This window comes from Camellia sinensis, chromosome 8 (assembly GCF_055761805.1).
Source record: "Camellia sinensis isolate YWXY chromosome 8, ASM5576180v1, whole genome shotgun sequence".
Taxonomy (NCBI): Eukaryota; Viridiplantae; Streptophyta; class Magnoliopsida; order Ericales; family Theaceae; genus Camellia; species Camellia sinensis.
This window is the reverse complement of record NC_138968.1, coordinates 185,561,792-185,575,096: the sequence shown is the minus strand read 5'-3', so window position 1 is coordinate 185,575,096 and position 13,305 is coordinate 185,561,792. Positions and strand designations below refer to the sequence as shown.

The following is a 13,305-nucleotide window of genomic DNA, read 5'->3' as shown; positions in this document are numbered from 1 at the left end:
TGTTAGTTAGTTAATTAGATGGTTTGTATTATTCTTTCGGACACTCCGTTGAGAGGGCCAATTGTTGTAATAAGCGTGCGTGTGTGTGATGCATGTCTTCCAACCCCCATTTCTTTCTCCCTTTTATTTAACCGCTTACGATGGTTAGTTTTAGGGCATATTTCATTTAGCATCCTTATGCTATGCATGTTTGCATCATTCATCTGCATTGCATGCACCGGGCTTGGTGCATCATACTAACTGCATTGTATTTCAATTCCTACTTGAATACATGTATTGAGTTGTCGCATCTCATATGCCATCTTAGAATAGCCGAGCCTATTTCTAGTTGCATTTTTCATGTGTTGCATTAGCCATCTTAACATGGACTTGGATCATGCATTGATTACTAACTAGTTCTTTGTTTTGGCTCGAAGTACACTGTAAGTATTTATGCTTTAGCATCTTGCATGTGTGTGAGTGTTAACATGACAGCATGCTTGCCATGAAGCTAATTGCTTATGTGATATAACTGCCTAAATGCCTGTGGGTGAAGGTTGGATTACTTGAATTGGAACGATTCAATGAAATCAGTGTTTTAGCCTACTTGCGAGTAGCAAACTTCAAACCATTTCTAAACAAACGGATATGCAATGCTTTGTTCCAAATTAGGCGATCTAGTCTATACTTGTGTGTTGTGCGCATCACATAGTAATTCTTGCTAATTAACCGGAATAAGAACGCATGTGTTTTCAAAAACAAGATATCATGCTTAGTACAGGCCGATCTTTGATCGGGCGAGCGGGGGTGCTCATTGCATGACCTTCCCCTCCTGTACCCAAGTTCCCGAGCCGAGGTAACTTTGGTGATGACGGACACGTAGCCTTCGGCACGAGTCAGGGTTTCCTAAATTTCCCAAAAATAAAATATTTAGGTGGCGACTCTGTATCTGGCAAAGCAGTCCATGTTTGGCACTTCTTTCTTAAAAATCAGTTTTCCAAAACGATTTGCCGGATTTGGATTCTTTGGTGATTTATCGGTCTTGTATCGTACTTTGCGAGATTAGATTCAGAACCGTGACATTGAGTCCGAACTGTAGTAGCTAGAGAACAAAACAAGATTTTCTCGGGAGTTCTCCAGGCACGTCCACACTCTGTTTCTTGCAGTCCATCCAGCATGCTCATTTTTGCGCGGTCAAGGCAGAGTTGATGAAGAAGGGCTTAGTGAAAAAGACATAGGAAGCTAACAACCTCCTTTCTTCACTCAACAAGGCGGAGACCAGCAACCGTGGTCTGTTGGATAAGGAAAAGGCTGCCAAGGCTGCTTAAAGCAAGGCTGAGGCTAAAGCCGAAGCCATTGCCGAAGCCTCCAGGGCCGACGCTGAGTCTGTCAAGGCCAGAGCAATGGAGTTTGAGGCTAAGCTTTAGGGGGCTATCGAAACAAAGGAGGCCAAGGTGAAGGCGGCCGATGAGTTTTGAGGAGGGGCAAGCCGTGGTGCGTGACCAGTACAAGGCCCAAGTCAACTTGGCTTGTAACAAAGGCTATTACCTTGGCTGGATGGCGGCTCTCAAGGATCTTTCTGTGCTCGACGACTCCCCTCTTCATGACATCAACTGGCTTAACATGTCGTTTCCCCCTTCGCTTGTCCGATCTGAGGCCAAAGAAGAGTCTGATGATGGAGATGACGACACCGAGGCTGAAGAGGTTGCTGTGGACGAGGTTGCTGCTGGGGCCAAGTCCCCAACTCTTAACGATCAAGTCTTGGACTTGACTAGAGAGGAGGAGAACGGGGCCCATAAAGACACCTCTATTTACAAGGCAACCTCCGAGGTCGAAATCACTTCCGTCGAGAAGAGTTTGAATGAGACACCTTTTAAGATTGACGCCGAGATAGCGGCGGAGAAGGAGACGACACTACCAGCTGAGGTCGGCACAACACCAACAGCCGAGGTTGTGCAATCTGACACCATTGCACTAGATCGTAGTTTTTAGGAGTCTTTCTTTTCCTTGAACTCTTTTTGACTTTTGGTTGTGGACAGTGTTAGTGTAACAGCGCCCGCGTGGGGCCTCGTGCTACAGTTCGGACTCGATTTGTGTCACGGTTCTTACTCTGAACCAAAGAGTCCAAATCCGGAAAATCGTTTTGAGAAACAGATTTTTGAAAAAGTAGTGCCAAACATGGACTGCTTTGCCAGATACAGAGTCGCCACCTAAATATTTTTAAAATGGGGAAATTTAGGAAACCCTGACTCGGTGCCGAAGGCCACATGTCCGTCATCACCGGAGTTGTCTCGGCTCGGGAGCTTGGGTACGATCGGGGAAGGTCAGCTATGAGCACCCCCTTTCGCCCGGTCCGAAGACCGGCCTCTACTAACCGTGATATCCGTATTTGAAAACTTTATGTGTTCTTATTCCATTTATTAGCCTAGAATTACTATGTTATGCGCACAGCAAACAAGTATAGACTAGATTGCCTAATTTGGAAATAAACATTGCATATCCGTTTGGTTTGAAAATGCTTTGGAATTTGCTACTCGCAAGTAGGCTAAAATACGGATTTCAACGAGTTTTTCCAACTCAAACAATCCGGCCTTCACCCACAGGCATTCAAAACAGTTTAACACATAAGCATCTAGCCACATGTTAAGCATGCTGTCATGGTAACATTCACACTCATGCGATATGCTAAAGCGGAAATACTTACATAGTACTCCGTGCCAAAACAAAGAACTTGTTAGCAAGCATACATGATCCAAGTCCATGTGAAGTGCCTAATGCATCGCATACAAAATGTCGCTAAGATAGGCTCGGCTAATCCTAGACATGTCATGTGAAAATGCACAATTAACACATATTCAGTTCGGAATTGAAGTACTGATGCAGTTAACGTGATGTACCGAGCCTAATGCATGTAATACAAATGCATGGATGCACACATGCATAGCATAAGGTATGCTAAATTAAACGTGCCCTAATACTAACCATTAAAGCGGGTAAGTAAAAGGGAAGAAAGAAGTGAGGTTGGAAGACATACACACCACCCACACACACTTATTACAGATTTGCCCTCGCTCGGAGGGACTGAATAAATATTACAAATTAATTAACTACGCAAGCTAATTAAATATTACAAATTAATTAATTAACAAATTAACTAATTTAGGAAAACAGTAAAACGTCTCGAGAAGCGCGCCGCCATGCGCAAGCTGCCTCTGTTTTCCTCCCTTTCCTCCTCTGGAGGTTGTCAAAACCTCAGGACTACATCCTTGGACAGAGGGGATCATCACCGGCTAGATGAAATTTCCACCGGCAGTGTTGTATGGCCATCGGCACAAAGTTGAAGCTGTCGGCAGAGAAAATAGTGCCGGTCGGCACATTACACTGCCGGTCAGCAGAGTATTCCTGCAGAACCTGCAACTCACAGCAACAGAGGGAAAAACAAGGCATGGCAGCATATTTCAAGGCATGTATGCACCAACCATGTCTCTTATCATTGTAATGACTCAAAGGGACATGTGCCTCGGTTCTTGGACCACCAATCACGCATTTCCATGCATGATGGCCCAAAGAACCAAGTATGCAATTTTGGTTTCAAATGCAATGCAAACCAATCAAACAAAACTCCCAATCCCTATCACCCAAGTCAAGGGACAAGGCATGCATACAAGCTAGGAATGCAACATGACATGGCAAGGCACTTATGCAATCATGCAAGCATACATAGGGCAATGCAAATGGGTGGCAAGATGGACTTATACATGAATTAGGCAGCTCTAAAATAGGCCTAAAACAGTAGCCATTGTGCTAAAAGGTGAGGGCTAAATGGCATGCACACACACATGCACATAAGGACCAACACTTAAGCATAAATCAAACAACATTCAAGCACACTTGAAAGAAGGAAACATGGACAAATTAGCATGCAACATGAGCCCTAAAATCATGTTATAAAATGATGCCAAATCAAGTTATAAATCAAGTCAAGCATGCAACAAATAGTCCAAGTGTTCAAGGCAAATCAATAAGGCATTGAACTACACTTATCATGACCAAACATGGCGTGCATTAAACAACTAAAAACAGATTTTTAGCATGTTAAAACAAGGCCAAAGGACTCCTTAGATGGCATCTAAGTGGCCCAAATACAAAGGCATACACCATGACCAAAACGTGGAGCATTGCAACACATGCTTTCAAAGCATTAAAGAGGCATGCAAGGTAATCAAACAAGCATGGAAATGGGACTGAAATAGCATGTAGGATGATTCCAAATCACCAAAACAATGCAAAGATGGCATGCTACACATGCACATACTCAAGGCCAACAAGCCCAAATACAAAGGAGCTATATAATGCATGCAAAGATCAACCCAAACGATTATGGACAGAGCTAAAACATGTCAAAATAAGCACATAAACTTCACAAATACAAGCCTAAAACATGCTCCAACAAAGGCTAACAACCTAGAACATGTTAAGGCACAAATAGGGCATTACATGGCAACTATGCTAAACATGCATGGAGTTCCAAAACCAACTTGAAATCATGTTATATCATGGATATATAAGCATGAAAAACAAACCAAATATGCTCAACACACACTCAAGCATAGGCTTCCTTAAGAGGCCAAAATAGGTCCTTTTCAAGGACAACAAGGAGAGGGGGTGGCCCTCTCCTTCTTGGGACTTCAAAGCATCATCTTCACCACTGAAATCCCTCAAGATTTCAGTGGTGAAGAGACCTCAACACCAAAATCCCGGAGCTAGCACAAAATGGCTCAAAATGAGGCCTTTTGAGGCTTAAGGGTGGTCAACACCCCTCAAACAACAAAACACTCTTAATAAACAATAAAGAGGGCTTAAAAATAGAACTTTTTTATGTTATACAATAATCACAAAAACAGCTCTAAGACTAGTAGAAAATTGATGCAAGAATGGGGAAAAAAAAGGACTAGAATCTCACCCTTGATGCCTTCTTCAACAAAGATGCTCCAATGGCCTCCTTGAGCTTGAATCCAAGACAAAAACTTGAAAACACACTCTTTAGAACCTCAGCTCCAAGAGGAAGGTGAAACACTAGGTGTTTGTGTGCAATAGTGAGACACAAAACACCTAGTGTACAAAATGAGAGGAAAAGAGAGATAGGTGAGTGTATCTAACCCTAACCCTAGGAAAAACCAGAGCTCTCCTCTGTCTTCTCTCCTCAAAAATGTCTAAAGGCTCTCCTTTTGCCTTAGAGAGAGCTTCTCTCTATATGCCTCTTGTAAAGCTTACAAGACAAGCTTTGCAAGAGGGAGATCCCTCCATACACGTGTATGGAGGGGAGCAAAAGCTATACAGCTGTCTAAAAATATCTGCAAAAGCAGATGAACAGCAATCGGCCGGCAAAAAATGCCATCTTGGCCAAACAAAGTGCCGACCGGCACAAAATAGTGCTGACCGGCAACAAAGAGTGCCGGCCGGCAAACTATATTGCTGGTGGCAGCAAAAACCAGCCGGTGGCATCTAGCCACTGCCGGTGATGGGTGGGGATGGTCTACAAGCCCCACCCTGCCCTTCCAAGGCAGGATGCAAGTGTTTGGTGCAAAACCAGACACTAAAAGGTCAAGTTCGGAGATCCTGAGACAAGGCGCGCGAGCCGAGGCCTCCGGGAACTCCAAACGAACACAAACAAGGATAATCACCGAGTGTTCAAACAGAGACGTCCAAGTCTTGAGGACGGTCAAAAATGGGGTGTCTACAGTTAGTTTCATTTTGGCCGAGGTGCCCTTTATTCTGTAATTTGAACTTATGTTTCTTCTTTTTGCCAGGCCGATGTGCCTCTTTTGAGTTTGAACACTTTTATTTGAATGCATATCTTCTTTTTGCTTCAAAGTGTTGTATGCCTCTTTGTGTATGCTTATTGCTTTTCTTCTATGCCTTGCATGTTTCCATACTTAGAACATTATTGCAATTCTTCTAAGTACATCTTAACTAGGTAATCACTTTGGGTCACATGTATCACATCGGATACACTTCATCTCGGGTGCACCCTTAGTCGGTCTCCTCAGACCAACTTTCATCGGAGTTTCACCTTTTACTATGATCTCCGCCAACGGGCACTTTATAAAATTTTCTCTAGCCAACTTTCCACAAGTGTTATTTCTTTACTTATGTCTGCTATCTTTAATCAAGACTTCACCATTTTGATCCTTCCAGACTTGACAACTGTTTTGGTTACCTTAGGTAACAAATACTTCGGGTATCCCCTTATTTGGTTACCTTGGCTGGCTCCAACTTGTAAATTTCTCAAAAATTTCAACAAGTGTCAAGCCTATTCCTCATTCCCGCTTCCTGCCCCCTAATGTGAACCTAAGTACCACTTATGTTCACATTAAGCATGCATTTAAAATTGTTGCCGAAGTCTGATTAGAACAAATCTTAGCCAAGGTTATGTACCTCAGTGTTTCTATTAATTCAACTAGATCAAACTTAGTTCAACTCTACCATATGGCAAGTGTTAATTCAAGTCTACCATATGGCAAGTCTAAGATACTCGTCATGTGTCATTCGGAAACATTGCAAACTTAGTTCAACTCTACCATATGGCAAGTCTAAGTTACTCATCATGTTTCAATCGGAAACATCGCCAACTTAGTTCAACTCTATCATATGGTAAATATAATTCAACTCCAACATATGATAAGTCTAAGTCATTTGTCATGTTTCATGTTTCATGTTTCATTCAGAAACATCGTCATAAGACTATTTTAGTCTTATCGTACAAGTGTCAATAGTATATAAAAACGAAATCGAACTAGCATTTTATTAAAACTTCGGCTTATTACATAAAACTCAAAAAACTAATGGTAGAAAAATTTTAAATTGCAAGTGTTCTGGGGTCTTGGCAACTCCTTGCCATCAGTGTCTTCAAGTTGATATGCTCCGTTGCCGGCAACCAAGATGATTCTGTAAGGCCTTTCCCAATTTGGGCCAAGTTTGCTCTCCTTGGGATTCTTCTTATTGCCGACGACTTTCCTTAGGACGAGGTCCCTAACCTTGAACTCCCTTGGGTTGACCTTCTTGTTATAAGCCCTAGCAAACTGCTGTTGGTATGCCCCCAGCCGAATTACTACTCTTTCTCTTCTTTCTTCCAATAGATCCAGATCTTCGGCTAGGAATGCCTAGTTGGTCCTATTCTCCACTCCCTGGGTTCTGATTCTAAGGATGCCGATCTCCAGTGGGATGACTACTTCAGTGCCATATGCCATGGCAAAAGAGGACTCCGCAGTTGACCTTCTCGGCGTAGTCTGATATGCCCATAACACATTAGGTAATTCCTCCACCCACTTGCCCTTGGCTGCTTCTAGCATCCTCTTGATTCCATCTAGGATGGTCTTGTTGGATGCTTCTGCCTGACCATTACTCCCAGGGAAGCTAGGAGTAGAGTAATAGTTCTTAATCTTGTACTTTGCAGAGAAGCTCTTGATCAGCCTACTATTAAACTAAGTGCCATTGTCTGCTATAATGGCCCTTGGGATACCGAATCTGGTTATTATGTTCTTCCAAATGAAGTTCTTCACATCAATATCTCGAATCTTCGCAAGAGGCTTAGCATCCACCCACTTTATAAGTAGTCTGTGGCTACTAGCAATAACTTTCTCTATCTAGTTTCCTGGGGCAGTGGTTCCACCAGGTTCATGCCCTACTGGGAAAACAGCCAAGGACTAGACACTGGGTTCAAATCTGCTACTGATAGATGTATCAAAGGTACAAACCTTTGACACTTCTCACACTTCTTGACATAGGCTTCAGCATCCTTTTGCATGTATGGCCACCAATATCTTTGGGAGATGGCCCTATGGGCAAGTGACCTACCCCCTACATGGCTTCTACAAACTCTTTCATGGATCTCATATAAAAAGTCCTATACCTGAGAGGGATGCACACACCGAAGTAGAGGTCCAATGAAGGTTCTTCTGTACAAATGGCCTTTTGCTGATAGGCAGAACCTAGCTGACTTCAACCTGGTTTTGTGTGCCTCATTTATGTCCTCTAGCTGTCTGCCTTCTAATTTTTCGTGCTCTAACTTTCGCCTAGGTTGCCCTTTTAGGTTTTCGGCCTAGCGAGCCTCTCAGGGGTAATATTTTTTCAACTTGTCCTTGTTGATTGGCTACGAAAACTCCAAACCATCCAAATTCATGAGAATAATCGCCCCTCCTGACCAGATTGACTTGATGATATAAGGACCAGTCCAACTGGGTTTGAACTTGCCCCTAAGGTCATGGATAGGAGCTCTATTGTCTTTCAGCACCACGTCCCCTTCTTTAAGATTTCTGGACTTAACTTTCTTATTAAAAACCCTAGCAATTCTACATTGGTAGCCCTGGATATCATATAATGCCCTCAACCTCCTTTCGTCAAATAGCATAAATTCCTCCAACCTGCTTTGTTGCCAGTCCGCCTTCGCTATCTAGCACTCGGCCATTACTCACAGCGACGGCACCTCAATCTCAATCGGCAGAACAGCTTCCATTCTATACACTAGGTAAATGCCAGTTTATCTGGCTAGTCCCTATATCTTTTAACCATCTTCCGCAGGATGTTCATCACATTCTTGTTTGCGGCCTCAACAGCTCCGTTGGTCTATGGTCTATACATCGATGACTTATGAAAAATCACGTTATATTTCTCAAGCAGATCCACCACCTCTTTCTTGAAGTGCGAGCCATTATCGGAGATGATCTCGTTTGGCACTCCATATCGGCAAATGATATTATTCTTGATGAACTTAGCCATATGCGATGTTTTCACTACAGAGTGAGATTGGGCCTCCACCCATTTAGTAAAGTAGTCAATTGCTACAAGGATGAACTCATGCCCATTCGAGCCCTTTGGCGAGACTGCCCCAATGACGTCAATTCCCCAGACTGAAAAAGGCCATAGTGAAGTCATGTTGTAGAGCTTTGACGGAAGTATGTTCGTACAATTAGCATGGACTTGACATTTGTGGCATCGCCAAACAAAACTAATACAATCCTCCTCCATAATCGACCAGTAATAGCCTTGTCAAAGAATCTTCTAGGCCAACATCACACCATTCATGTGCGCTCCACACTCCTCTCTGTGGATGGCTTCCATCAAACGTTTTGACTCTTCTTTTTCAACACATAACTTGTGCATTCCTAGATGACCTCTCTTGTACAGTTTACCCCCACAAATGATAAATCGGACGGCTAGGCACCGTATCTCCTGTTTATCTTTGGCATTTGCCCCTGGTGGAAACGTCTTTTTTTTTCAAGAAATTCCAAATGTCATAATACCAGGGATTCTTGTCTTGAACCTTATCTATTGTAGTGATGGTCTAGTAAGCAGGCATGTGCTTCTGCTTAATGATGATTGGATGCATTTTCACTCCCAGCGGGATGTCTACCATGGAAGATAAAGTTGCTAGCGCATCAGCAAATCAGCTGCTTTCTCTCAACAAATGTGTTAACGTCAGCTTTTCAAACCTAGGAATTAGAGTATCTAAGGCCTGATGATACATCTTCATGTTCTCTTCTTTGAGCTTCCGATCCCCATTGGCCTGAAAGACAACCAAATTCGAGTTCCCAATAACGTCCAACCTAATTGCCCCTAGTTCTAGAGCGGCTTCCAAATTAGCAATGCACGCCTTATATTCTGCTTCATTGTTAGACACTCTCAACCGGAGTTTGAATGCTAAGGGTATATGGGAATCATCGGGTGCTCTGAGTAACACACATATCCCATAACCGTACTGATTAGCCGCTCTGTCAAAGTACATCGTCCACGTTTCCTCCTCTACATGCAGAATGTCTTCATCTAGGAATAGGTATTCCACTGTCTTATCCCCTTCTACTGGATGGTCTGCCCGGAATTCCGCTACAGCTCTCCATTTAACAGATTTGCGCGTGACATATTTGAGATCAAATTCAATGAAAAGAAGCAACCAACAAGCTAGCCTACTCGTAAGCGTTGGTTCCTCGAAAAGATATTTAATGGGATCTAATCTTGAAACCAAGATTACAGAATGAGCTAACAAGTAGTGCCTTAACTTCCTGGTAGCCCATGCCAAGGCTAGGTAAGCTTTGTTGAGGAGAGTGTAGCGGGTCTCGTAGTCTAGCATCTTCTTGCTTAAGTAGTAGATGGTCTTCTCCACTTTGGCTTCAGATTCTTGAGCTAGCATGCACCCCATAGTCGAATTCTTCACTGACAGGTACAAGATCAATGGTTTCCCCGGTTCTGGTGGTGATAACATAGGCGGATTCTGCAAACACTGCTTGACCTGTTCAAAGGCAAACTGACAGCGATCGTCCTATTGAAACTTTTTTCCCTTCTTCAGGAGACCAAAAATTGGTTCACAAGTCAAAGTTAGTTTTGAAATAAATTGCCTTATGAATTTCACTTTACCTAGAAAGCTGCACACGTCCTTTTCAGTCCTTGGTGGTGGCATTTCTAAGATGGCTCTAATTTTGGACGAATGCACTTCAATTCCCCTCTGTGTGATTAGGAAACCCAGCATCTTCCCTGTTGTCACCCCAAAGGTACACTTCTGGGGGTTCAGCCTCAATCTATACTCTCTGATCCATTGAAAGAATTTCTCCAGTGCAGTGTAGTGGCCTTCTCGCTCTTTGGATTTAACAATCATGTTATCCACGTACACCTTAACTTCTTTGTGGTTCATGTCGTGCAAAATGGTGGTTATAGCCCTCTAGTAGGTAGCCCTAGCATTCTTTAACCCAAATGGCATGACTTAGTAGCAATAGGTGCCTCACGGAGTAGTGAAAGCAGTTATTTCCCTATCCTTGGGTGCCATCAGAATCTGGTTATACCTGGGAAACCCATCCATGAATGATAACAGCGCGTGGCCGGCGGTGAAGTTTACCAACTCATTTATGTGTGGCAAAGGGAAGTCATCCTTTGCACTAGCCTTATTCAGATTCCTGAAGTCGACACATACTCTAATTCTTCCATCCTTCTTCGAAACCGAAACAATGTTAGTCAACCACGTCGGATACTCAAATACAAGTAAGAACCCCGCCTCAATCTATTTGGTAACTTCCTTCTTAATCTTCAAAGCCTAGTCTGGGCGAACTCTGCGCAGCTCTTGCTTAACTGGTCAAGCCTCAGGGTCAAGAGGGATCCAGTATTGTACAATCTCTGGATCAATTCCAGACATGTCTTCATAGGACCATGCAAAAACATCTTTGAAATTTTTTAATAAAGCGATTAAATGCTCACGTTCCTCTGAAGACAACATGGACCCGATCTGGACCAAGTGAGGATCTTCCTCAGTACCCACGTTAATTGATATGATTTCATATATACAGGGCTTAACACGCATCTCCTTCTCATGATCCACCAAAATTTTCAAAACCCGAGGAATTTCTTCCTTTTAGTTTAAGTTAAAATTTTGAAAATCAAGGTTAGTACAACAAACCAAAGGCACAGAGAAGTAAGCAAAGTCTACTGCATTCCCATTCAAAAAGTTTGAATCTTCGGTTATAGTGGACTCAAAAGAAAAGCTAAAAAATGACCTAGACAGGACTTTTGTATCCGGGTTACCACTCCCGGAGATACAAAACTCAGACAAACTAGAATCTGACTCTGATTCCACAGACTCAGTGAAATTAGATTCGGACTCACTTTTTGATTTAGAACTGCTGATAACGCCCCGTTCAAACTTCCAAACTAGGCGTGGAGTCTCAGATGCATCCATGATGAGGCTAGTGAAATTTCCTGCCAGTGTATCCCCGATCATTGAGATAGTAAAACTATCCCCCAAGTTGGTGGACTCAGCTCCAGCAGTAGGACTCGCCAGTAGGTCAGCCAGCACTTTTCCAACAGCTCTTCTTCTTCAACATCCAAGCTTGTAGTCCTGTTTTGATCTGTATGGGTGCTCAGGTTCATGTACTAATCCTTCTCTTCTGGTAACTGGTGTCCAAAGAAGATCTCAAACCCCGAATACCTTGTTTTTGTTTCCTTGTCAAACCAAGGCTCTGGAAATCCACAAAAGGGGAAATCTTCCCCTTGGCAGACAAAACGGCCATTGAGGGTTCTCTGTATTGGTTTATGGACTAATTCATACTGCCTCCCAGTCCTCTTTGCTTTCAGCCTTTCTCACAACTTTTCCCCCTTTCTTTGCTAATTTACAGCGGTAGGTTTATATCCCAGCCCAAAAGTGTGGGGGTTGTGATTCATCTCCTTAGCAACAGTACCTCCCTGCCGGCCACTTTTGCCTAGTCCTGATCCAGGAATATGTCCGTGTTTGTTCATCATGTAGATAGATTGAGCACTTACGTAATTCCCATCGTCCTCGTCCATGATGGTTTGGACCAACAAGGCCTCTGCCAGAGAGAAGCCAGAGAGGAACATGTCCTCTTCCCCATGTATGATTTCCAACATAGGCGCAACAGTTCTTTGAGGAGGATGGATCACATAATTTCCGTACACAGTAACAATCCTGTCTTTAAAATGGTACTTTACCAACTAATGGACCCTTGATGGAACATCCCTTATCTGATGTAGCCAAGGCCTTCCTAATAGTAGATTGAAATTGGTCGGAACGTTTATGACATGGAATTCCACTTCATGCTCAGATGGGCCAAGTAGGATATGGCTCTTGAACATTCCCATAACATCCTGACTCGTATTGTCATAAGCCCAGACGACCTGGGTCGTAGGTGTAAAGTCAACCGGCCTCAAACCAATGACATAGGCAATCCTCACTGGACATACATTAATAGACGATTTGGTATCTATCAGCACCACCAGAATCCACTTTTTTCGGCTTTCTAGGGTTACATATAAGGGTCGGTTGTGGTTAGCACCCTCAGGTGGTAGCTCCCTATCTGTAAAAGATATCACCGGCCTAACGTCCTCGGATGTAACCAACGATACCAATTGGTTAGCAGTGGTGTCGACAAGCAGTTTGGTCTGGCTTATTACCTTTAGCAGTGCCTGCCTATGCTCCCGAGAAGCCATGATTAGCCCCCAGATTGATAAGTCAGCCTAAATCTTCTTAAGTTGTTTCAAGACTAGGTTTTCTTCAACATCCTTCTCTTTTGACTTCTCGGCCTCTTTTTCAGAGGTCTCTGGTTGATCTAAAGCCGCGGGTTTAAAGTACCTACCGCTTCGGGTCATGTGGTTAATCTCGTCAGTATACCTGGTGTCATCAAGGGTATCAGCTTTCGTCTTTTCATCTGTGTATGAATGACTTAGGTCGCTATCTTCCCACCACTCTCCTACAGTCTGGTTCTATCCGAAGCATGTTCACATCATGGCTCCCGTCATCATACCATTCCTCTTCCACCATAACTTTCGTTT

The 13,305-nt window shown here is 43.2% G+C and overlaps 1 protein-coding gene across 1 annotated transcript; it reads right to left on the bottom strand.

The window, feature by feature from the left end:
* Window positions 1-12,468: 12,468 nt before the first annotated feature.
* On the bottom strand, window positions 12,469-12,963 carry LOC145798339 (uncharacterized). Its single transcript, XM_082885863.1, has one exon. It carries the CDS (start codon window positions 12,961-12,963, stop codon window positions 12,469-12,471), a length of 495 nt encoding a protein of 164 aa, XP_082741989.1.
* Between the last annotated feature and the right edge of the window lie 342 nt (window positions 12,964-13,305).

Coding starts and splice junctions, on each gene's coding strand:
- LOC145798339 (XM_082885863.1), bottom strand. CDS start 12,963: ATGGCTTCTCGGGAGCATAGGCAGGCACTGCTAAAGGTAATAAGCCAG.